The sequence below is a fragment of the Macrotis lagotis genome, chromosome 2, assembly GCF_037893015.1.
Source record: "Macrotis lagotis isolate mMagLag1 chromosome 2, bilby.v1.9.chrom.fasta, whole genome shotgun sequence".
Classification (NCBI taxonomy): domain Eukaryota; kingdom Metazoa; phylum Chordata; class Mammalia; order Peramelemorphia; family Peramelidae; genus Macrotis; species Macrotis lagotis.
Window position 1 is genome coordinate 248,592,642 of NC_133659.1, and position 25,479 is coordinate 248,618,120.

At 34.1% G+C, this 25,479-nt stretch overlaps 1 protein-coding gene across 4 annotated transcripts in view; it reads left to right on the plus strand.

The window, feature by feature from the left end:
- SENP1 (SUMO specific peptidase 1) overlaps positions 1-25,479 on the plus strand; it is a 76,774-nt gene that overhangs the window by 18,442 nt on the left and 32,853 nt on the right. For all 4 annotated transcript variants that reach the window (XM_074225653.1, XM_074225656.1, XM_074225654.1 and 1 more), the window contains exons 4-6: positions 585-669; positions 7,469-7,622; positions 21,228-21,399. In XM_074225653.1, the coding sequence (XP_074081754.1) occupies positions 585-669; positions 7,469-7,622; positions 21,228-21,399 (411 nt within the window). The remainder of the gene's footprint in view (positions 1-584; positions 670-7,468; positions 7,623-21,227; positions 21,400-25,479) is intronic.

A 25,479-nucleotide genomic window follows, 5' to 3' on the forward strand; every position in this document is an offset into this window, starting at 1 on the left:
AATGACCATTAAATCAACTTTTACAGATAATGAACATTAATAACTGAATTTTAATGTTTAACATTTTAGAGATGTCTCAAATTACTTATGAGTTCTATTGGGCAACACCAAAGAAACAGGCTACATTCTGAATAGATAACTTACTGAACATTATAGCATAGATATGAGTTTTCTAATAAATTAGTAAATTTGCAGAGCAGTGATTAAAAAAATGTGTCTGGTTGTGACATCTCTGAGAACCTCTAATTTTGCTGTTGCTTCTTACTCGTAAGCCTCATTCTTTTAACTTTAGCTTTCTCAATAAATGGTATAGAATAGATTCATTATTCAAATAAATGTTATTTCCTTTCATAAGATATATACCATGCTAATGAGTATGCTTTGAATTAAAGCAAAATCTTAAAATGATTTTTGAATTATTCTGGTCTTTTTCATTTTTGTATCCTTAATCACTTCATCAAATTGCGGGTCCCCCCCCCATCTCAGATTTTGCTTAAATTTCTTGCTTTCCAATATATGTTGTAATTTCACTTGAATAAAATTTCTTTTCTTTTTTTTCTTTTTCTTTTTTTTTTTTGGTTTAGGGTTTGCCTACCAGGCCTGAAAATTTGGACCCACCTTTTACTTGTTCTATAAGGAGTACAGTATATAACTCAAATTATTATTCAGGTAATGATACATTTCTTGGAGTCATAAAATGTACTCCTGATATGCTGCTGTATATTGCTTTCTAGTAGGATGTTTGTAGTTACAATCACTTAAAGTTTAACTGTTGGCAAGAATGATATGTCATTTCTTTCCTAAAACATTTTTTAAAATTTTAAAATTTTTTTCCAATTTCATGCAGAGTTAGTTTTCAACATTCCATCCTTTCACAAACTTCTGAGTTCCACATTTTTCTATCACCCTCATTTCCTCTCCCCCCCTCTCCCCATGGCAGTGATCAATCTGATAATAGAGTATACATGTATAGTCGTGTTTAACATATTTTTATATTAGTCATGTTGTGAAAGAAGAATTGGAACTAAGGGGAAAAACCATGAGAAAGAAAGAAAAAACAAAAGTTTTAAAAAGTGAACAGAGTATGTTTTGCTCAGCTTTTGGATTCCATAGTCTTTTCTCTGGATGTGGATAGCATTTTCTATAACAGGTGTCTCAGAATTGCTCTTGATCACTAAACTGCTGAGAAGAGTAGCATCTTTTCATAGTTGATCATTTTACAGTGTTGCTATTAACATGTTTAATGTTCTCCTGGTTCTGTTCATTTAACTCAGCGTCAGTTCAGGCTTTCTGAAGTCCACCTGTTCATGATTTTTTTCCAGAAAAATAGTATTCTATCACATTCATAATGCCATAACTTATTCAGCCATTCCCCAATTGATGAGTATCCCCTCAATTTCCAATTCTAAAGCATTACTTTTAAGCTTTTCTTTCAATTCTAGTTTTCAAATTATGTTTTTCAGTCCTAGTCACAACTAAATTTTGGAGTTTTTTTAGATCTTTGATCATTCAGTTGTAATCCAATTTGAGGTTTTCTTGAAAAAGTTACTGAAGGTGGTTTGCCATTGCTTCTCCAGATCATTTTATAGATGAGTAAACTAAAAGAAACAGAATTAAATGATTTACCCAAGGTTACACAGCTAGTAAGTGTCTGAGACCAGATTTGAATTTCCTGACTCCAGGCCCAGCACTCTATGCACTGTACCACCAAACTATTTGGATAGTTCATTCTAACCCATCTCCTGTGCAGTGGCAGTTGGGAAAAAAAAGTAGAGGGTTTTTTGAATTTTTTTTTTTTTTGGTGATGTACAGAGAGCTTGACATTGATTTAAAGCTTAGTGTTTAGCCTGTCAGAATATGTATAGGTTCTTCAAGAAACTGGTTTGGTTTTTAGAGATTTAACTTTGCCATGATACTCTCCAAAAAAATCCTTAAAAACTTCAATGAAAGAGGTCTGCAAAAAAAAAGAAAAGAAAAATAGGCATAATTAAACAAAACAGTGACACTTTACTTAGACCAAGCTTACTCTTTGCCTCATTAGTCATTAAATTCTTTTTAACACCTGCCATAGCTATTCCTATATATATAGTTCATCATACCATTTATTCCATGGTTGGCAAGTGCTTATATTTCTTGTGAGCTCTCTCTCATTCCTGACCTGCCAGCCTATCGTTTGCCTTCCTCCTAACCCTGATACTCCCATAGAAGAGATTCATGCTAGTCATGTTGAGAATTAGTATGATAGAATAGAATCATTGACCTCTAAATTGAACCATGTAAAGGAAAGAACACTGAACTAGGATTCAGTATTTCAAATTCTAGTTCTGATTGCCATTAATCTGAAATGTGCCTTTGGGCAAATCATATAACCTATCTGGGCTTTAGTTAATTTATACACAATGAAGGGGGGTTAAAGCAGAAAATTTCTTAAGATCTCTTCCAGCTCAAAAATTCTGATTTTTCACTATTCCAGTGACTTAACCAGTGAGAAAAGGATGTGTTGATTGTTTACATTTGAATCCAAGATATATTTCCTCATAACCTTCCCCTATCCACTTGCTTTTATGTGTAATTTTTGCTTGCTAAATTTTTTGCTTGTATTCATTTAAAAATTTCTCCTTCAGTTTACCCATGTCCATTGCTGAGATTTTTTGTTTCTTTTTTCAACTTTTGAACCTATTCCATAACAATCACTTGATCAGTGACTCTAAGTCACCTTAGTCTCGCTTGACAATTGTTTGGACCAAATGGAGGTCTTTGGTTCATCTGTCCTGTCATCATGACTATATACTGATATTTACTTCTCCGATTCTGAGATTCTTTCCTTGCTCTTCCTCAGAAGATACTCCATCTTCCAATTCTCAGCATTTTCACTGACTCTTTTCCCATACTTAGATTGCTCTCCCTGTTCATCTCTGTCTTCTCTCCATCTTCTGGCTTCCTTGACTTCAGTCCCAGCTACAATCTCACTTTTCACAGGGATCCTTTCCCTGATCCCTCTTAATCCTAGTGCTTTTGCTCTGCCGATCATCTCCATTTTATCCTGCAAATATTTTGTTTGTTCATTGTAGTTGTTTACTTATCTTCCCCATTGGGCTGTAAGTTCCTTGAAAGAGGCTATGAGGTTTTTTTGGTGTTTGTTTGTTTTAATTTTTTGGTCTTTTTTTTGTATCTACTGCACTTAGCACAAAGCCTGGCACATCTTAGGTGCTTAACAAATGCTTGCTGTGGCACAGTGGATAGAGTACCAGTCCTGGAGTCAGTAAGGCCTGAGCTCAAATGTGACCTCAGACACTTAATACATACTTAATTATGTGACCTTGGGCAAGTCACTTAACCCCATTGCCTTGCAACCCCCCCCTCATGCTTGTTGACTGACAAAAAATAGAAATATAGTTGGATAAGCTAGAAAACTTGGAGTCATAACAATTTTTACTTTTTAATAAATATTATAAGAGTTTATGCTTGTTCTTGAATTAAATTTTTAAAAACTCTAATTCTTTATCAATCTTATATCAGTATTTTAAAAAGAGAAACAATATGGTACAATGGATAGAGAATTGACCTTGGAGTCAAGAAGACCTGGATTCAAATTCTATCTCTGACACATACTGGCTGTCTGACCCTGGTCTCTTCAGACCATAATTTGCAAAGAAGGTGCAAGACACATACATACATTGGTAGAGGGAGACTCACTCAGGAGATCCTTATGTTAGTGAGCTCACAAGTCTGGTCCATCTTCCTGTCCTATTTTTTAAAACCTGCTTTTGAGCTGCTGCTGAACAAAACAAAAGGTATTCTTGATGGTGGGAAATAACATTTCAGTTTTAGAATCAGCTATAGATATCTAATTTAGACTTTTTAAACCACTTTAAGTTTGGTTAAGACCATAAAAGAGAAGTAAGACAAAAGTTTTTTGTTCTGAACAAAGAAAAAAAGTTTAGAATGAAAATGATTTAATTTGCATATATGCCATAGAGCTGTTACAGATTATTGCTCTGAAGATTCATTAACCTTTTAGGCTCTCAAGGTAAGTACCATTTACTAAGATAAGACCATTTGTTTTTTCAAAAAAATAATTCTGAACTTAACAGGTAAAATTAGCATATAAACAGATAAAATATTTCATGAGACTATGAAACTATATATATGTAGTTTAATTTTCTTTTTTTGGTATATCATAAATTTGACATGAATCTTCATTTTTTCCTCTTGATGTTTTATTTTATTTTTTCAGTTATATGCTATGCTAGTTTTTCAACAATCATCCATTTGAAAATTTGTAAGTTACACATTTTTCTACCACCCCCTTCCCTCCCCTGCCCTTCCTGTTGGCAGCAAACAATCTGGAAAAAGTTGATATTTTTAGACAGTATCTTTCAGTACTGTCCTACTTTAGAGAAAAGTAGGTCTTCTAGTGATGTCTTCTAGGCAGTTAAAAAATATGCTTTATGGATAGATAGATGGTAGTGGATAGTGGAAGACAGCATAGTGGAAGTCAGAAGAACCTGAGTTCAAATTTTGCCATGGATACTTACTGGCTGTGTGACTTTAGGCAAATCACTTATCCCTATAGAGAGGAAAAGAGAGAGAGAGAGAGAGAGAGAGAGAGAGAGAGAGAGAGAGAGAGAGAGAGACAGACAGACAGACAGACAGACAGACAGACACACACACACACACACACAAATGGCCTTTCCTTTTGTTTTTCTTAAGTCTTCCAAAGATTTTTGAATAAATTGTTCTCCTAATTTTGCTCACTTCACTTTGCACCACTTCATATAACACTTTTCTTGTTGCTCCATAAATTATTCCCTTTATCATTTTCTTACTACATTACATTCATATGTTAAAATTTGTTCAGTTATTCTCCCATTTGGGTCCTTTACTGCTTTTTTTTCACCTCTTTGTAGTATAGACCTAGTGGTAGAGTCACTGATGATATTTACTTAATGCTATTTACTTTTTTTTTTGCTATTTACTTTTATTTCAGTAGTGTTTAAACTTAATGCACCTACAGAAAAGGGAGCCATTGATGCTTACCTCTTTGGCAAGTTATTGCTTAATACGTAATCTTAACCATGACATTTACAACTCTTGACTTCTCAGAAATGCCAAATTCCCACCCTCCCTAGACTGAATATCTGTGAGCTTCCTGGTGGACCTTGTCTCGATTTGCTTGATCACTTCAACAGCTGTAGTGAATTCTATGATTTCATTGAGACCTTGATAAAATCAGCTAATTCTGGATGTGATGACTCCATGGTATCATGTTCTTTGAGGCTGAAACTTCTATCACATACCTCTGGGAAGGTCACTCTGCATCAGCCCTGGTCTCAGATTTCTTGCTGTCAGGATAATTTGGGTTTCTTGACAGACTTATTCCTCAAATAGACATCAGTAGTTAGAGAGACTATTTCTTGGTTAGATTTGAACAGAAGAGTGTGAGGAATGAAGGTCAGTTTTTGTACTGTGCATTTTAGAATTTGATTTTTATGGAACTATTCATGATACTTCTATTATTTTTGACTTTGTCATGAAGATAATACCAAATAGGTGAATGGAGTTGATAGGAAAATATATTAGGAATTTCTTTAGAACAAAGAATAGAAATATTGTAGTCTGATCTTAGAGTCAGCTTAATGTAAATTCTTTGTTATTAAGCTAAGATTAATTGATAAAATATCATTTTGTACTAATCTAATTGGTGATATTTTGAAAAAAGTTTGTGAAAAAAACCTTAGGTTTTTAAATAAGTTTAGAAAATAAATCAATTATAATCATTCTGATCTTTCCTTTCTATAAGATCATGTAATTTAGAGCTTGAGTAGGCCTTAAAGTTTCTCTCATCTGCCCTCCCTGATTTGCAGTTACGGAAACTGAGACCCTGAGTACTTAAATGATTAACCTGAAATTAGACCCATACTAAATACCAGAGTTGCGATCTGAATCTAGGTCTTGTTAACTCCAAATCCATATTTCCTTTCACAACCAACGCAGTGGAGGCCTCCATAGTTGAATAAAGGGGGAAAATTCTTTATCAGCTGTTTTTGTTGGATGATTTGTTGATTTAATTAAAGGATAATAGGTTTTTTAGCCTTATCTCAAAGGTCCAAATGTCAATTGATACAAATTTTAAATATATTTGACTTCAATTTTTTCCTTTCTCTGTAAATGTACTCTAAATACAGATAAATATAAGCAGATGTTATAATTTTACTTTGAAAACTTTTTCCATCCTACTCTCTCTCTATTTTCTTTAACTTTTGAATAAAAAAATGTATTGCATCAAATTGATGCAACTTTGTCCTTCATTAATGTTCATTAATGTTGTTAAGTCATTTTTCTGTTGCATCCAACTCTTGGCAAGAATATTAGAGTGTTTTGCCATTTCCTTCTCCAGTTGATTTTCCTGATGAGGAAATTAAGCCAAACAGAATGAAGTAACTTGACCAGGGTCACACAGCTAGAAAATATCTAAGGCCAGATTTGAACTCAGAAAGAGAAGTTTTCTTGACTCCAGACTCAACACTCTATCCACTGTGGCATCTAGCTATTCCTATAGCTAACATTAATATAGTACTACTTTGTGCTAGATACTGTTCTAGGTGACTAATTATTATCTCATTTGATCCTCACAATAATCCTAGGAGGTAGGTGCTATTATTATCCTCATTTTTCAGAGGAGCAAATGAAGAAACTGGGGTAAACAGGTAAAGTGATTTATCTATGATCATATAGCTTGTAAATGTCTTAGGCTGAATTTGAACTTGGATCTTCTTGATTCCAGACCTGACATAATATCTACTGCTCCATCTGGAAAGGGATTTTAGCGGTTATCTAGTGACAGCTCTTCATTTTGCAGAGGAGAAAAATGACTAATTTAAGGTAGTGAATGACAGCAGAGGTGAGATTTGAACCCAGGTCCTCTGAGTAAAATCAAGGTCAGTAATACCAATTCTCAGTGATAGAACTAATAATCATGTAGCTCAACAGGTTGAAAATGAATAATAATAGCAGTCTCCAATGCAGATGAAAAGTCATTTCTATTGTACAACAGCCAGAGTAGTTGCCTTTACTTTGGAGAGTGTTTATCAGATCATCTCTCTATAGAAGGACCTTAGTTGTAGACAGTGCTAACAAAAACGTAAGTGGCACCAACTACTCATTAAGTAAATCATGTTTTTCATTTTAATTAAAATTCTCCTGAAGTTGCAGTTGGGGGTAAAAATATTGACTTTAGTTGGACATCCTTGAGTCACTTTGATTATAGATAAGGCATATATATGACTGTAGCTGGATTAATCTAATTCATCAAGTTCAGGTTAGCAAGACTGAAAATCAGCTGTAACCTGCAGAACTACATTGCTAGCCTTTGAGAGACTCGATTTCTTTAGATATATGATTTGCCACATTGCTTGGAACATGCCAGGTATAGTTATTTATGATATACATAATTTTTCTCTTTTAGATAGCCCTTCCTCAGACAGTTTTCTGGTTGAGCCAAGAACATTTGGTCAGAGTGTAAATGGCCATTGGAGAAATTCCACTCCTGCACCAGTTTCAGCTTTACAGAAACCCAGAATCAGCCGAAGTCTTTACCATGATACTCGAAAGGCCTCCAGGTTAGTATTCTATCCACATTCTACTTTCACTTCTACCTCAGATTAAAGAATGCTCACACAGAGTAGCTATTTGAAACCACTACTTTTTAGTAGGAAGGAATTTTTTGTGTCCAGAATTGAGAGTTGGGACAAATCTATTCTTTCTATTCTATCTATTCCAAATTTCATATAATTTGAATTACTTATTAAATTTGGTAAAGATCAAACCCTATCTGGGGCGGCTTGGTGGCGTAGAGGATAAAGCACCGGCCTTGGAGTCAGGAGTACCTGGGTTCAAATCCGGTCTCAGACACTTTATAATTACCTAGCTGTGTGGCCTTGGGCAAGCCACTTTAACCCCATTTGCCTTGCAAAAAAAGAAACACCTAAAAAGCAAAAGATCAAACCCTATCAATCTCAGGTATGGGAGGGTTAAAGAAACCTTTTTGATGGCTCATGAGTATAATGAGAGTTTCTTTAGGATTAAGATAATTACTTTGGATGTTGTCCAAAGTTGGTCTCTGTGATCCTTGTAGTAGAGAAACCAGTACTTTTTTTTGCAGGTTTCTCATATGTATTCAGTTATTTAAATGATTTAAAGAATTTGACTTTGTTAAAAACAGAGGTACCTTTGCTTACCTGATAGTTTATAGAAATCCATCTTAGACAGCTATAGAAAATAGTTTTATCCTAGTCATCCCAGGTTCTAAATCATCCCTGTGTCCTCATCCATTCCTTTAGGGTTGTGCTGAGCAGAGTAGTCTCATCTACTTTTTCATTACTCCAAAGTAGAAGTTGTTGACCTTTTTTGTATTGTGAATCCCTTTGTTGATCTGTTTGGTGAAGTCTCTGTCCCTCTTCTCAGAATACTCTTTTTTAGATGCATAAATAAAATACATAGGATTACAAAGGAAACCAATTATATATGGAAATGGCTATCAACTTTTTTTTGTAGTATTTTTCCCCAGTTACATGTCAAGACAATATTTACCATTCATTTTTACAAGATATTTAATTTATTTTAATTTACAAGATATTTAATTTCTCCCTTCCCCTCTTCTAAAAATGGTAGGTAATTTGCCTACCTATAGAGGTTATACATATGCTATTATGTAAAAAATATTTTCATATTAGTCATAGTTGTGAAAGAAGAAATAGATCAAAAGGAAAAAATCATAAAAAAAGAATAAGTGAAAAAAAGTGCTTTGATCTGCATTCAAAGTCTATCACTTCTTTTTCTGGATGTGGATTGCATGTTCCTTCATGAAACCGTTATACTTGTAATGCTGAGAATGTAGTTATTCATGGTTGAACATCACAGAATGTTGCTGATAATGTGTGCAATATTTTCCCTTCCTGCTTATTTCACTTTGCATCAGTTCACACCAGTCTTTCCAGATTTTTCTGAAATCTGTTCTATTTATCATTTCTTATTGTATCATATTCCATTACATTCCTGTACTTATTCAACTGTTCCCCAATAGATAGGGATTCCCTTAGTTTCTGATATTTTGTCACCTGAAAAGGACTGTAGGTATGTTTTCCTTTTTTTCCTTTTTTATGATCTCTTTGAAACCTAAACCTAAGTTACTGGTATTGCTTGATCAAAGGATATATGCATAGTTTGGTTGCCCTTTGGACCTGGCTCCAAATTGCTCTCCAGAATGGTTGGATAAGTTTACAGCTCCACCAATAGTGCATTAATGTCTCAATTTTCACACATCTTCTCCAAAATTTATAATTTTCTTTTTTTTTGTCATATTAGCCAATTTGATAGGTGAGGTGGTATTTCAGAGTTGTTTTGATCTACATTTTTCTACTCAAAAGTGATTTAGAGCACTAGTTCATATGTGTCTAGGTAGCTTTGATTTATTCATCTGATGTAGTTATTACTGCTTTATAATATAGTTTGAGATATGGTATGCCAAATTTACTGTCCTTTGTATTTTTTCATCAATTCCTTTGATATTTCTGACATTTTATTCTTCTAGATTAAGTTTGTTATTTTTTCTAGTTCTATCAAATAATTTCTTGGTAATTTATTTGGTATTGCAATAAGTACCTAAATTAGTTTAGGCAAAATTGTCATTTTTCTTATATTGACTTGGCCTATCCATGAACAATTAATATTTTTCCAATTGTTTAGGCCTGGCTTTATATATGTGAAAACTGTTTTGTAATTGTGATCAAATAGTTCCTGCATTTGTCTTGGCAAATAGACTCCTAAAGTAATTTATATTGTTTACCATTATTTTAAATGAAATTTGTTGGTCATATAAAGATGATTTATGTGGTTAATTTTATATTACATATCTTTGTTGAAGTTGTTAATTATTTCAGGTACTTTTTTAGTTGATTCTCTAGAGTTCTCTAAGTGTACCATCCTAATTGTTTCCTCATTGCCTAGTTTAATTCTTTCAATTTCTTTTTCTTCTCTTACTGCTATAGCTAACATTCCTAGAACTATACTTAATAGTGTGATAAAGGGCACTCTTCCTTCAACCCTGATCTTATTGGGAGGGCTTCTTGATGATGATTTTCAATAAATTTTGATTATTATTTTAAGGAAAAATTCATTTATTCCTGCGTTCTTTATTGTTTTTTAGTAGGAATGGTTACTGTATTTTTCCAAAAAGCTTTTTCAGTATCTATTGAAATAATCATCTGATTTCTGTTGTTTTTGTTATCAATATGGGCAGTTATGTTGATAGTTTTCCTTACATTCAAACAATCCTACTTTCCTGGTTATAATGCATAAGCCTTGTGATTTACTACTGTAGTCACCTTGTTAGTATTTTGTCAAAATGTTTGCTTCAATATTTATTAGGGAAATTGGTCTAAATTTTATTTTTTTCAGTTTTAGGTATTTGTGATTTTGTTTGTGTCACAAAAGGAGTTTGGTGTAGGGACACTTTCACCTATTTTTCCACATATTTATGTCATCTTGGAATTATTTGGAAGAATTCACTTGTGAACCCATCTGACTCTGGGGATTTTTTTTTTTTTAGAGCTTCATTAATGGCTTGTTCAATTTCTTTTTCTAGGATGGGGTTATTTAGGAATTCTATTTTTTGATCTCTTAATCTCGGTAATTTGCATTTCACAATTATTCATTGATTTTGCTGAGATTGTCAGATTTATTAGCATATAATTGGGCAAGATATTTCCTAATGATTGCTTAAATTTCTACTTCATTGTGGTTATTTCACCATTTTCAGTTTTGTTATTGGATAATATTTGGTTTTCTTTTTTTCTTTTTTTAATCAAATCAATTAGTGGCTTATCTATTTTATTAGGCTTTTCATATATCTGAGTCCTAAATTTATTTATTACCCCAATAGTTTTTCTACTTTTAAGCTTATTAATCTCACCTTTGATTTTCAGAATTTCCAATTTGGTCCTCAATTGGGGATTTTTAATTTGTTCTTTTTCTAGATTCTTTTTTTAATTGCATGTCCAATTCATCAATCTCTTCTTTTTTCAATTTTGTTGTTAACCCACTTATTCTTTAGGATTAGATTATTTAATTTCTAATTAATTTTTAATTTTGAAAAGAGAAAATCTGCCCTTTGTTTAATGTAATTTTTATTGTATTATAATTTGAAAAAAGAATACATTTGAGATTTCTGCCTTTCTACATCTGTTTTTTGAGGGTTTTATACCCTAATACATGGTCAGTTTTTGTGTAGATGCCATGTACTGCTGAGGAAAAGGTATATTCATTCTGTTTCCCTGTCATATCTAACTTTTCTGATATTCTGTGAGCCTTCTTAGTTTCTTGCTTGTTTATTTTTTGTTTGGAGGTCCTCCACTACTATAGTTTTACTATCTATTTCTTTCCTGTAACTCACTTAACTTCTTTAAGAATTAGAAGGCTCTACCACTTGGTACATATATGTTTAATATAGATGTTTCTTTGTCTTTGGTACCTTTTAGCAAGATGTATTTTCCTCTTGTCTCTTTTAATTAGGTTTATTTTTGCTTTTACTTTGAGCTCAGAATTGCTACCCCTGCTTATTTTATTTCAGCTGAAGCATATTAGATTCTGCTCCAGCTCCCCCCCTTACCTTTATTCTGTGTCTCTATTTCAAATGTTTCTTGTAAATAATGTGTTGTGAGATTCTGGTTTTTGATCCACTCTGATGTCCACTTCCATGTTATTGGGAAAGTTTTTCATATTCATAGCTATGATACTAACTGTATATTTCCCTCCATCCTATTTTTCCTCCTGTTTGTCCTCTCCTTTCATACTTTCCCTCCTCACAATGTTTTGCTCTATCACCTTTCCTGATCTACCTTCATTTCTCCCTCCTTTTTACTTAATCTCCTCCCCCGTCAAGTAAGATAAATTTCTGTATTCAACTTGATTGTGTATGTTATTCCCACTTTGAGCCAATATTTATGAGAATAAACTTCAAGCAATGCCCTTTGCCTACCCTCCCATCTTCCCTTTTGCTGTCATAGGTCTTAAGTACTTCTTCATGTGAAATAATTTACCTCATTCTTCCTCTCCTTTCCTTCTGACCCCAGTGTGTTCCTTTTTCTCATCTCAATTTTTTTGTCATTCCCTCAAATTCACCTTATACCTGTACACTCTGTATATTTCTTCTATATGTTCTATTAGTGATACAATTTCATTTGTTTTGTTTTGTTTTTTTGCTTTTGCAAGGCAATGGGGTTAAGTGACTTGCCCAAGGTCACACAGCTACATAATCATTAAGAGTCTGAGGTCTGATTTGAACTCAGATCCTCCTGACTCCAGGGCCGGTGTTCTATCCACTACGCCACCTAGCTGCCCCTTGTGATACAATTTTAAAGAATTTTAAGTATTATCTTCCCATGTAGAGATGTAAACAGTTTAGCTTTATTGAATGTTTTCTTTTCTCTTTTTATCTGTTTATGCTACCCTTGGGTCTTGATATTGGGGATTAGATTTTTGGTTTAATCCTTCTATTTCATTGAATGACTATTTTTTCCCCTTTTTGTATTATGCTTAATTTTGCTAGATAAGTGATTCTAGGTTGCATTCCTAGCTTGTTTTTTTCTGGAAAAGGACATATTACATGCCTTTTGATCTTTCAATGTTGCAGCTGCTAAGTCCTGTGTTATCTTGTTTGTGGCTCTTATAATTTGAATTGTTTCTTTCTAGTCGTTGACAATATTTTTTCCTTGACCTGATAGTTTTGAATTTTGACTCTATAATATTCTTTGTAGTTTTTTTTATTTTTTTGGGGGGGGGTGGAATCTTTTTTCCTGAGTTGATTGGTGGATTCTTTTAATGTCTATTTTGCCTTCTGGTTCCAGGATATCAGGGTAATTTTTCTTGATAGTTTCTTGAAAGATGCTATCCTGGGGCGGCTAGGTGGCGGAGTGGATAAAGCACTGGCCTTGGAGTCAGGAGTACTTGGGTTCAAATCTGGTCTCAGACTCTTAATAATTACTTAGCTGTGTGGCCTTGGGCAAGCCACTTAACCCCATTGCCTTGAAAAATCTAAAAAAAAATGCTATCCAAGTCTTCCTTTTGATTATGACTTTTAGATAGTTCAATGATTCTGAGATTGTCCCTCCTTTCTAGATCAGTTGTTTTTCGTATAAAGTTGTTTATATTTTCTTTTATTTTTTTCATTCTTTTGATAGATTCTTGATGTCTCATAGAGGCATTAGTTTCTACTTGCCCCAATTCTAACTTGTAAGGAGTTGTTTTCTTCAATTAGCATTTCTACTTTCTTCTGTATTTGACTAAATACATTTTAAGGAGTTTTCTTTAGTGGATTTTTGTATTTCCTTTTCCATTTGGCCATTTCTGCTTTTTAAATAGTTGTTTTCTTTTGCCATGCTGTTGATTCTTTTTTTTTTTCATAATTCTCTTGCTTCTTCACTATATCATTTCTTTTCTCAATTTTTGCGGGGGTCCAGCCTCCACAGGGTCCTTGGAACTTGACAGGAGGGATAGAGTTGGTGAAATGAGTTGAGTCAACAAGTGGGTAAAGGCAGGAGCAGGTTGACTGACTGTCAGCTGCTTAGATTTATTTTTATAGTCTTAGAATCCTATGAAACAAGCAAACTAAAATCATTTTCTTGGTTACAAAAGTATACAATTTTCATCATTAATCACATAGTTCATGTGGTTACAAGTTAGATCATGTAGTGGTTACAAGTGTGATTATCAGTCATGTAATTAATTTTCTTGTCCCTGCTCAGACCGTGATGACCTCAACCTGCCTGTTGCCTAGTTTGTTGCTGCATAGTAAAGTTATTGATTAAACAGAACTTTCCTTAGAATAATCTTTGATATAATTTGTTTAATGGAATGCTTCTATGTTTTTGTATTGCATATGTAATGTTTTCGATATGCTCCCTTGACAACCTATAGTGAGGGTAGTTATGTTTGTTCACCTGTCCGTTGACTCCTTCAATAACTAATTTTCCTTTCAGCCCTTGTTGGTAGATGCTACGGTTTCTATGACTTTTTATTCTTTGCCAATAAACTAAGGCTGTTAGAGTTCACATATTGGTACCTATACTAACTATTCTCTCACCATCTTTATCATATATTCCTGTGTATGATAAGGGGGGCAAAACTGTTAATTTCCCTGGAATTCTATCTGACCCATCTTGTATCTGGTTTCCCTGTATATATTCTGACATCTCCCTGGAACTCCCAGTGCTGTGTCTTCCAAAGATTTCATAATGCTGAAGCCTTTTGTATGTCTTGGGGAGAGGCAGTCCTGTTAAATTTGGACAGAGTTCACAATCTGTTTTATTCAAGGAATTTCTCTGACATCCTTCCTTTATAGTCATTCCACTATTAGGATGAGTAAGTTTTGCAATCAATAATAGACCTATAAATATGGGTATACATGGAATCCCTATATATATTGAAGAAGGAAATGTTGTTCCATCAGGCAGTGTAACTGCCCTGAGTCTTCTTGCCATGACTGTGTCAAACAGCTTAGAGACTCTGGCTCCCAACCAATTTTTCTTCTGCCTCTTACTTATATGATTTTTAAGCTCCTTTTAACTTCCTTAAACTCTTCCATGATTTCTTTCAGGGCATGAGACCACTTTCTACTTTTCTCTTGGGTTTTGCCCATAGGTATTTTGAAATTGTTTTCTTCAGAGTTTGTGTCTTGATCTTCCCTTGTCACCATAGAAATATGGCCAGATTCTTTTTTGTTGTTTTTTGCTCATCTTTATTTCTTTTAAATTTGAGCTCTGCAAATAGGGTAAAAGGGGGGGCACTCTCTGAGGCTTCTATTGCCAGGGACTGCAGGGCCTGACTATTTACCTTGTGTTGCACTAATATTGTCCTGAAGCCCACAGGGAACCCTTGTTTCTGATGCTGCCCTGAGAGGATGAGGTGGGGTGTAACTAGCACTGCTGGAGGATGTAGGAGTCTGGCAGCTTACCTGATGCTGAGCTAGAATCCTAGTACTGGTGTCTGGCATATGCTCAAGCTTGTTGGGATGTTTCTTGTGTTTCTCCTGAGATACAATGACATCTGCCTGTTCCCTTTGGTATTCTGAGATATGTAGAGGGTCCTGGTGTTGGGTACTTGCCTGCTCCTTTGTATTGGCGCTCAGGATCTACCTCTGTTTTGCTGAGGTGGAATTTGCTGCTGGCGTGCTGGGATGCTTCCTGTCCTAGACTGTGCTCCCCTTTTATCTGAGACAGACCTTTCCTTCCAATCCTCCAAGTTTCTTGGGCTCAAAGATTGTCTCACCCTGTCTGTTTGCCGATTCTACTGTTCCAGGTTTTGTTATGGGGCACTATTTTATGTTTGTTTGAAGGTGAATATGAGTTACAGTAACTTTGTTATTTTGACTTCTGGAAGTCTATATCAAAAGAAAAATAATTAATAGATAGTTCATGGAACTGATTCAATCATTCTGGAGAGCAATCTGGAACTATGCCCAAAGAGCAATAACACTGATCATACCCTTTGATCCAGCAGTATCAATTCTAGGTCTTTATCCAGAAAAAAAGGAAAAGTCTCACATGTTCAAAAATATTTATAGCAACTCCTTTTGTAGTGACAAAGAATTGAAAATTAAGGAAATGCCCAACATTTGGGGAGTGACCGAGCAAGTTATGGTATATGAATGCTTATGGAGTATTATTTTAAGAAATCATGACCTATTGGACTTTAGAGAAGTATGGAAAGATTTACATGAACTTACGCTGAATGAAGTGAGCAGAACCAATGGAACATTGCACAACATTGTGAGATGATCAATCATGATGCATTCCTCTCAGCAATTCAGAGATCAAGGACAACCTTGAGAAATCTTCTAAGGACAATGCCATTTGCATTGAGAGGGAACAAACTGTGGTGTCTAAATGCGAGCAAAATATACTATGTTCACTTTTTTTTTAAGACTTCCTTTATGTTTTTCCTTTCTCATGATTTTTTCTTTCCTCTTAGTTCTAATTCCTCTTTCATAAAACAATTAATTTGTAAATATGTTAAACAGGAATATACATGTATAATTTTTACCACTGTTTGCTGCTATGGAGAGGGGAGAGGGAAAAGGGAGAGTGATAGAAAAATTGGAACTCATAAATTTGTATATGAATGAATGTTGAAAAACTACCATTGCATGTAATTGGAAAAATAAAAAATTCAATTAAAAAAAGTTCATGGGCCCCAGATTTAAAGTCCTGCCCTAAAACCATTGACAAATTTTGGTTTTAAAAAAATGACTTCATTTCCCAATGTATTCCTCCCTTACCCAAAGAGCCATCCCCTATAACAGAATAAGGAAGCAGAAAAATGGTTCAGTTTATTGTTTCCAATTATGTTTCGGAATCATTGTGTAAATGATTTTTCTGTAAATGATTTTATTTTATATCAATTCACATATCTGCCCTTGTTTCCATATAGTCTTCCCTATCATCATTGTTTCTTATGGTACAGTAATATGCCATCATATTCATGTACCATGTAACCATTCCTCAGTTGATCAGTTTGACTTCATTTCTTTACAACCATTACAAGTGGTTTTTATAAATATATTGATGTGTATTAAAGCTTTCTTTTCAAGTTTTGACTTTCTTTGGAGATAAAGCATTGAGATCACTGGGTCAAAAGGTATGGACATTTTTAGTGAATTTGTTAAGGTAATTTTATATGTATTATATATTATATACATATATATATATATATATATATATATATTGCTTTCTAGAATGGTTGGACTGATGCATAGCTCTATCAGAATTACTTTAGAATATGCCCCTCTTTCCATATTCTCTTCAATATTGATGCTTATCTTTTTATCATCTTTGCCAATTTGCTTTGTGTGAGCTAAAATCTCAGTTATTTTTTGTATTTCTTTTATTTGTCATTTGGAGTAGTCTTTGATAGTTTGCAATTCTCCTTTTGAGAACTGTTTGTCCATAGCTTTTGACTACTTATCCAATGGAGAATTGCTTAACTAAAACTATTTTTATTGCCCATGTGTAGTAAGGCAGCTCCTAAAATTCTGCTTTGGTGATGTACCTTTGGATGAGGACAATACAATTATTTCTTGTATGAAATTATACTTTTTAATTCACATTGGTGGCCATTCAGTAGCTATAAAGTACTTTTTCTGTGAAATATTCTAACTTTAAGAGCCATCTAAATGAACGGATATAATTTGAAGACTGTCATATAATCACTAGGGTACACATTTTACTCTTTACTTTGCCACCTGTTCTTGTTCCATTCTTGCTTAGCAATATCCATCCCTTTCTCTGAGGTATATTAACATTTTTTTCAGAAGCAATAATACTCAAGTTCCTCTAACTTCACCTATCCCTTCCTTCCTCTCCACTCCCTGAAGCATGCATACACACTCCTTCTATTCTCTCAATACAGATTGTCATGAGGAGCTGATAAGGGTGGACTAGACATGAGATAGTGTACTTCAAATTTTTTTACCCTTGGTTTCCTGTTTTTTTCATGTCACTTCCTGTTTTTTTCATGTCACTTGATTTCTCTTAGACCAAGGGAATCAATGACATGTAACTGATTTAAAGAATTAGTTTTCCAATCAAAATTCCAAAAAATTACTTTAATGAGTTAGAAAAAGTTGTAAGTAATAAAAAATCAAGAATTTCCAGGGATTCAATGGAAAAAAAAAGTACAAAAGAAGGTTGGCTTAGCCCTACCAGATCTAAAATTATATTAGAAAGTATCAGTCATTAAAGCTGTCTGGTATTGGCTAAGAAATAGAGTGGTGGACCAGTGGAATAGACTAGATGTAATAGCAGGAAATGATTATAGTAATCTGCTGTTTGATAAATCCAAAGAGTCCATGTATTGGGATAAAAATTCTATTCAATTAAAAACTTCTGGGAAAACTGGAAGTTAGTATAGAAGAAACTTGGATTAGACCAACACCTCATACCCTATACCAAGATAAGATCAAAATGGATACAGGACTTAGACATAAAAAACAATATTATAAGCAAACTAGAAGATCAAGGAGTAGTTTATCTGTCAAATCTATGAAAAGGGTAGCAGTTTATGACTAAGGAAGAGATGGAGAACATCACTTAAAAACAAACTAGATGATTTCAATTACATTAAATTAAAAAACTTTTACACAGACAAAACCACTGTAATCAAGGTCAAAGAAATGTATTAAACTGGGAAACAATCTTTACAACTAGTATTTCTGACAAAGGACTCATTTCTAAAATATGCAGAGAATCAATTTTTTTTTTAAAAAAAAACCATTCCCAATTGACAAATGGCCAAAGGATATGCAAAGGCAATTTGCAGCTGAGAAAGTCAAAGCGATCCACATGACCATATGAAAAATTTCTCTAAATCATTACTTGTTAGAGAAATGCAAATTAAAGCATTTCTGAGACTAGCCAATATGATCAGAAAGGACAATGATCAATGTTGGAAGGGATGTGGGGAATCTAGGACACTAATACATTGTTGGTAGAACTGTGAACTCATCCAACTTTTCTGGAGAGCAATTTGGAATTATGCCCAAAGGGCAATAAAAATGTGCATACCCTTTAATCTAGCAATACCACTACTGGGTCTGTACCCTGAAGAAATGATGAAAAAGGATAAAAACATCATTTGTACAAAAATATTCATAGCAGCCCTATTTGTGGTGGCAAAGAACTGGAAATCAAGTGAGTGTCCTTCAGTTGGGGAATGACTTAACAGACTGTTGTATATATCTGTCATAGAACACTATTGTTCTATTAGGAACCAGGAGGGATGGGAATTCAGGGAAGCCTGGAGGGATTTGCATGAACTGATGCTGAGTGAGATGAGCAGAACCAGAAAACTATTGTACACCCTAACAGCAACCTTGATGGAATTGATCATTCTATCAGTGCAACAATCAGGGACAGTTTTGGGGTATCTGCAATGGAGAATACCATCTGTATCCAGAGAAAGAATTGTGGAGTTTGAACAAAGACCAAAAACTATTACCTTCAATTTAGGGGAAAAAAAACCCCATTATCTTATTATGTAATTTTGCTATCTCTTTTACTTTATTTTTCTTCCTTAAGGATATGATTTCTCTCTCATCACAGTCAATTTGGATCAGTGTATACCATGTAAGCAATATAGACTGTCAAATTGCCTTCTGTCGAGGGTGGAGGGAGGGAAGCAAGATAAGGGGAAAACGGTAAAACTCAAAATAAATAAAATCTTTGAAAAAAAAGAATTAGTTTTATGTTAATTCTAATGCTATGCTCATTGTCTTTTAGCCAGATGTATAGCCTTTTTCTGAGCTCTTAGCTCAGCTTATATGTACAGTATTAAAAACAAGCACAAAGAGATAGTGACTGTCATACAAATAAGGCTTGATTTGGTCTGCCCACAAGGATGTTTTATTTGGATCAGTTCTCTCTTGTCAGTAAACATAATATAAACTATTCTTTTTTTATTTAACCTTTTTATTTAGCCTTCTTTGTTTGACAAGTGCTGAATTCTAATTGGACAGGGATTTTCTATAGATGGGAGATAGATGAAAATTTGTTATTAAATCTGAAGGGAATGAATAATGAGATGAAAGAATGACAAGGATATAAGGAAATAAAGGAAATGAGAAAGACTTGGGCGCCCTCTGGTGTAGCAATCTCAAGAAATTTTTGTAATTCTGTTTTACATTTTAGCTGCAATGCTGGATTACATGATTACATCAGAAAATGATAAATCTGTAACTGGAAGGGACCTCAGAAACCATCCAAATTAATTTATTTCCTCATTATATAGATGATAAACCTAAGATCCAGGGCAGTTAAATGAGCTGCTCAAGTTCATGCAGTTTGTAAGATCCAGAGAAAAAAGACCCTCATATCCAAAAATATTTAAAGCAGATCGTTTTGTTGGAAATTGATGAATTTACTTCATTTTGTATCACTTCATTTAAGTCTTTCTGTCTTTCTCTGAATTCTTTACATTCATCATTCCCATCAATTTGGGAATGACTGAACAAATTATGGTATCTAAATGTGATAGAGTGATATTGTTCTGGAAGAAATCAAAAGTGGACGGAATTCAGAAAAGCCTGGAAAGACTTTCATGAACTGATGCTGAGAACCAAGAGCACATTGTACACGTTAATAGCAACATTGTGAGATCATTAATTACAATGAACTTGGCTCCTCTCAGCATTTTAGTGGCCAATGAACAGTTCTAAAAGACTTAGTGAAAAATGCCATCCATTCCAGAGAAAGAACTATGGAGTCTGAATTCAGAGCAAAGCATACCATGTTTACTTTTTATAACCTTTTTTCATTTTTTTCCTTTCTTTCTCAGTCCCCCCCTTTATTTCTAATTCTTATTTCACAATATGACTAATGAAAATATGTTAAACACAATTGTACATATCCACCAATTTCAGATTAGTCATTTGCCATGGGAAGGGAGGATGGTAGATGAATGTTGAAAACTCTCTTTGCATGTAATTGGAAAAATAAAATAAAAAATAACAACAGCGAAGATCCAGAGAAAAGATTTCAAGTCAGGTCATCTGGCTTTATAGCCAAGGATCTCTGGCTGTCTTTTTTCTTTTTAAATTTGCTTTTATACAAGGCAAATAGGGTTAAGTGGCTTGCCCAAGGCCACACAGCCAGGTAATTATTAAGTGTCTGAGGTTGGATTTGAATCCAGGTACTCCTGACTCCAGGGCCGGTGCTTTATCCACTGCTCCACCTAGCCTCCCTGATTTCTGATTGTCTTATCCAACCTCAATTTATTGGTGAAGAAATAAAGCTTTTCTCACTCATGTTCACAGAAGATCATAAATTTGAATAAGATCATACAAAGAATAATTGGAAGAACTGAAATCTGAACCTAGGTCTTTAACTTTTTCCATTTTGTTACCTTTATTCTTAATTTATTCAAAAATTTGTGGTATAGATTGAGGTGGTCATGAAGAAATATGTATTGTACATTTGTGTGGATGTATATGCTTATGTACAATCTAACTAGCCACTTCCCATGCATATAATGGATATGGATCATTTCCTCCAGAAAGGGAAATTAGTATCATTGTATTTAGTCAAATTATGTTCTTTCCAAAAGAAAACAATGATTATTAAATTAAATTTACAATTTGGAATTGTCAACTAATTTTTTGTTATAATTTCTTTTCATAGTGGAGTGTCAAACACCTTTGTTGGAAAGTCAAACCATCACTGTCATATGACTGCATATGAAAAAACCTTTCCTATTAAGCCTGTTACAAGTCCATCATGGAGTGGTTCATGTCGTCGTAATCTTTTAAGCCCGAAAAAAACCCAGAGACGATTTATTAGTACAGCAGAAGAGGTAAGAAAAGCTGTTGGTATGTTCCTTATCATTTTTGCTTTTTAAATTTTATTCTTCTTTTTCTTAACTTTTTTTTGAAATTACATTAATTTCTATATCTTCCCTCCCCTTAGAAAATGACCCCTTTTTTATAGTACAAAGTTAAAAAGGAGAAAAAGGATCAAGTCAGTAAAACGAAACAGTGTATAATATTTTACACCTAGCCCCCCACCTCTTGACCTCCTCTGAATTCAAGTCATTATAATTCCTGTTGTTCAGTTTTGTTTTCTTTTGTTCTTTTTGTTTACATTGTTGTGCTCTTGTACATTATTGTTCTGGTTTTGTTTACTTCATTCTGTATCGGTTCATTTAAGTCTTTCTTTCTCTGAATTCTTTACATTCATCATTTCCTACAGCACAGTCATTATATTATATTCCTCTATCTCAGTTTGTTTAGCTATTCTCCATTTGAAGGGTATTGACTTTTTTTCCTTTCTAAAGGATTGCAATGAATAATTTGACTCCTATGAGACTGTTCTTTCTGTCTTAAGACTTCCATAGAGTATATGCATAAGAGTAAAACTTCTGGGCAACTAGGTGGTGCAGTTAATAGAGCACTGGCCTTGGATTTAGGAGGATGGGAGTTCAAATGTGGCCTCAGACACTTGATTCTAACTAGCTGTTAACCCTGATTGCCTCTTATCCAGGGCCATCTGCAGTTGTTCTGATCCATATCTGGCCACTGGACCCAAATGGCTCTGGAGGAGAAAGTGAGGCTGTTGACTTCACACAGCTCCTCCCTCAGTCAAATCTAATTCATATGCTTGTCATGGCACCTCCTTCCTGATGTCCTGGTCTTGTTTGAAAATGAAGGACAAACATTATTATTAAAACTTCTGCTTTATTATGGACATTTTAGTGATTTTTCTTAGCATTATTCCATATTTATTTTTTAGTGTGGTTAGAACAATTCATAACTCCAACAATAATGTATCAATGTGTTCATATAGCCCTTCCAGTATTGGTTGTTTCTCTCTTTTTTCATCTTTGCCAGTTTGATGGCTGTGGATTTTGTTTTATGATCCTTTTATTAGTTATTTGGGTCAGTCTTTTATATGGTTGCTAGTTCTTTGAATTCTTCTTTTGAAAACTTCTTGGGGAAGTTCAGATAAGGTTATTGTCATTTCCCAAGTTTATAGTTCTTTTGTAAAGCACTTCATATGCCTACATTTTTAAAAAACTTCTCTTGAAAAAAATTTTTTCCTCCAGCCATAGTTATATTATCATGTCTGTCTTTCTGGCTTTCCTTTATTTTTTCCTATCTAATAATCACTCTAGCTGCCATTCACATTTTCTGGAGAAATCAAGAATTTGGGTGGGTTCTTATTTCTCTATTTCTTTAATTTTTTTTGAATGACCCGAGCAGTGTTACATATGACAAATTACTTCCTTTACTTCATTTAGGATCTTGTTTCCTTTAGACACCTTGTTTCTTTGTGATTCCTAATAGGTTTGGTGAGTTAGTTGGAAATTCTTATCTGTACTTGTTATCTCTGTTAAATGACTTTCATTCTCAATACATCTCTAAAAAACTTGACATAAACAAGAAGAAAAGCAGTGAAATTCAGAAGTTCCTGCTCTCCCAGTCCCTTGTTCCCCAAAAAGAAAGAGAAGGAATATGTATCTGTATGTTTTACCTGGACTTTAACTTTAGGAAACTTCACATTAGTGGCAGAGTTGGACAGGAGCAGTGAGAGACTGAAAACAGCCAGACCTACCAGCAGGATATTGTAAAAGTCCAAGTGTGAAGTAATGAAAGCCTGCATCAGAGTGGGGGCAGTGTCAGAGGAGAGAAAAAATCATATATAAGAAATGTAGAAGAGGCCTTGGCATCAGTTGAAGGGGAATGGGTAGGGTGAGGAGTTATGGGTGATTCCTTTGTTTGAGCCTTAAGATCTGGGAGGATGATGCCCTCTATAATAATAGGAAAGGTAGGAGGAAGAAGGTTTAAGGGGAAAGAATGAGTTCTATTTTGAACATGTTTATTTTTAAATATCTATTGAACATCCAGCTTGAGATATCTGAAAGGCAGTGAGAGATGCAAGATTGAAAGTCAGCAAAGAGGAGTGGTTAGGTGGTACAGTGGATAGAGCACCAGCCCTGGAGGCAGGACCTGAGTTCAAATCCAGCCTCAGACACTTAATAATGACCTAGTTGTGTGGCCTTGGGCAAGCCACTTAACCTCATTGCCTTGCAAAAACCTAAAAAAAAAAAAGTCAGCAAAGAGATTGGGACAAAAGGAGATTTGAGAATCATTAGTGTAGAGATGGTAATTAAATCTATGGGAGCTGATCAGTAAGTGAAGTAATATAGAGGGAGAAGAGAAGAGGTCTGAGGACAAAACCCTTTGGTTTATACTTTGTATAAATGATCCAGCAAAAAAGACTGAGGAGAGATCAGACAGGAAGGAGAAACAGGAGGGAGTGGTGTCCTGAAAACCTATAGAGAAGAGAGGTATGAGAAGTTTCTTTTTGGGTTTTCAGCAGTGTCAGAGGCTACAGGGAAGTCAAGGAGAAAGAAGAACGAGAAAAGGTCATTGGACTCGGTAACTAAGAGACTTGGTAACTAATTGCTTTGGAGAGCAATTTTGATAGAATATTAAGGTAAGAAGCCAGATTATAAGAGTTAAGAAAGTGAGAGACAGTATCCTAAGATAAAATAAAAGTAAAAAAAAATAGCAGTTATTTTTTTATAATGATAAAGAATTAGAATCTGAGAGGATGTCATCAATTGGAGTATAACTAAACAAGTTGTGGTATATAATTGTGTTGAATATCATTTTGCTATTTTTGTATTAATAGTAACATTCTGTGATGATAGATTTATCTTTTCTCAACAATACAATAATCAAAGATAATTTTTAAAAATTTGTGATGAAAAATGCCATCCACATTCAGAGAAAGAACCATGAACAATCTGAATGTAGACTAAAACATATTAGTTTCACATTTTAAATTTTGTTTTGTGCTTTTTTCTTTCTCCCTTTTGTTCTGATTCTTTTTTCACATCATATGTTTAATATGATTGTACACATATAACCTTCTTCAGGAAGGAAGGCTGGTAGAAAAATGTGGAGCTCAAAGTCTTACAAAAAATGAATGTTGAAAACTATCTTTACATATAATTGGAAAAATAGATTTGTTTTTACATGTAGAGCAAGATGGTTTCAGAAAAACCTGAGAGGACTTAATGAACTGTTGCAAAGTAAATGAACAGAACCAGGAAAATATTGTATATTGGTAACATTATTGTACAATGTTATCAGCTGTGAATGACTTAGTCATTCTGATCAGTACAATGACCCAGAACAGTTCTGAAGGAGTATGATAGAAAGAAAATACTGTCCACCTCCAGAGAGAGAGAACTGAAGAAGAGTACAGATTGAAGCATAATTTTTTGTTTATTTTTCTTGCCTTTTTTGGGCAACACAGCTAATATGAAAATATTTTTCATGATTTCACATGTATAATTGATACATTTCTTGCCTCTCAATTGGTGGAGAAAGGACTGGAGGGAGGGAGAGAGAGAATTATCAATTCAGTTTTAAAAACAAATGCTGAAATAAATAATGGGATTTTTTTTTTTTAAGAAGAGAGTGGGAGGAGGAAAAAATGAAGACATTCATTGGTAAATGACTTGGAGGAGTTTAACCACAAAGAGCAGAGAAGATATAGGGCTAGGTTATAATGACCAAATGAAGGTTTTTTTCCCTGAATAGGAAACATAGGCATGTTTGTAGACCGGAAGGACTGAACCAGTAGACATGGAGAGACTGAAGATAATTGAAGGGATGAGGATGATAGAGGGTTCACTTGAAAGAGGGATCACTTGAGCAGGTAGAGGAATTAACTTTGGTAAAGACTAAAGCCATCTCATGTGAAAGAAAGTAAAGGAAGAGATAGTGACTGAAAACATGTGAGAAATAAGTCATTTAATCATTCTCAATTTAATACACATTCAAAAGAAACCCATTTCTATTTACAAAATAGAACAGGAAAAGAATTTTGTGTGAAATCACAAATTGGTGTTATATATAATTGC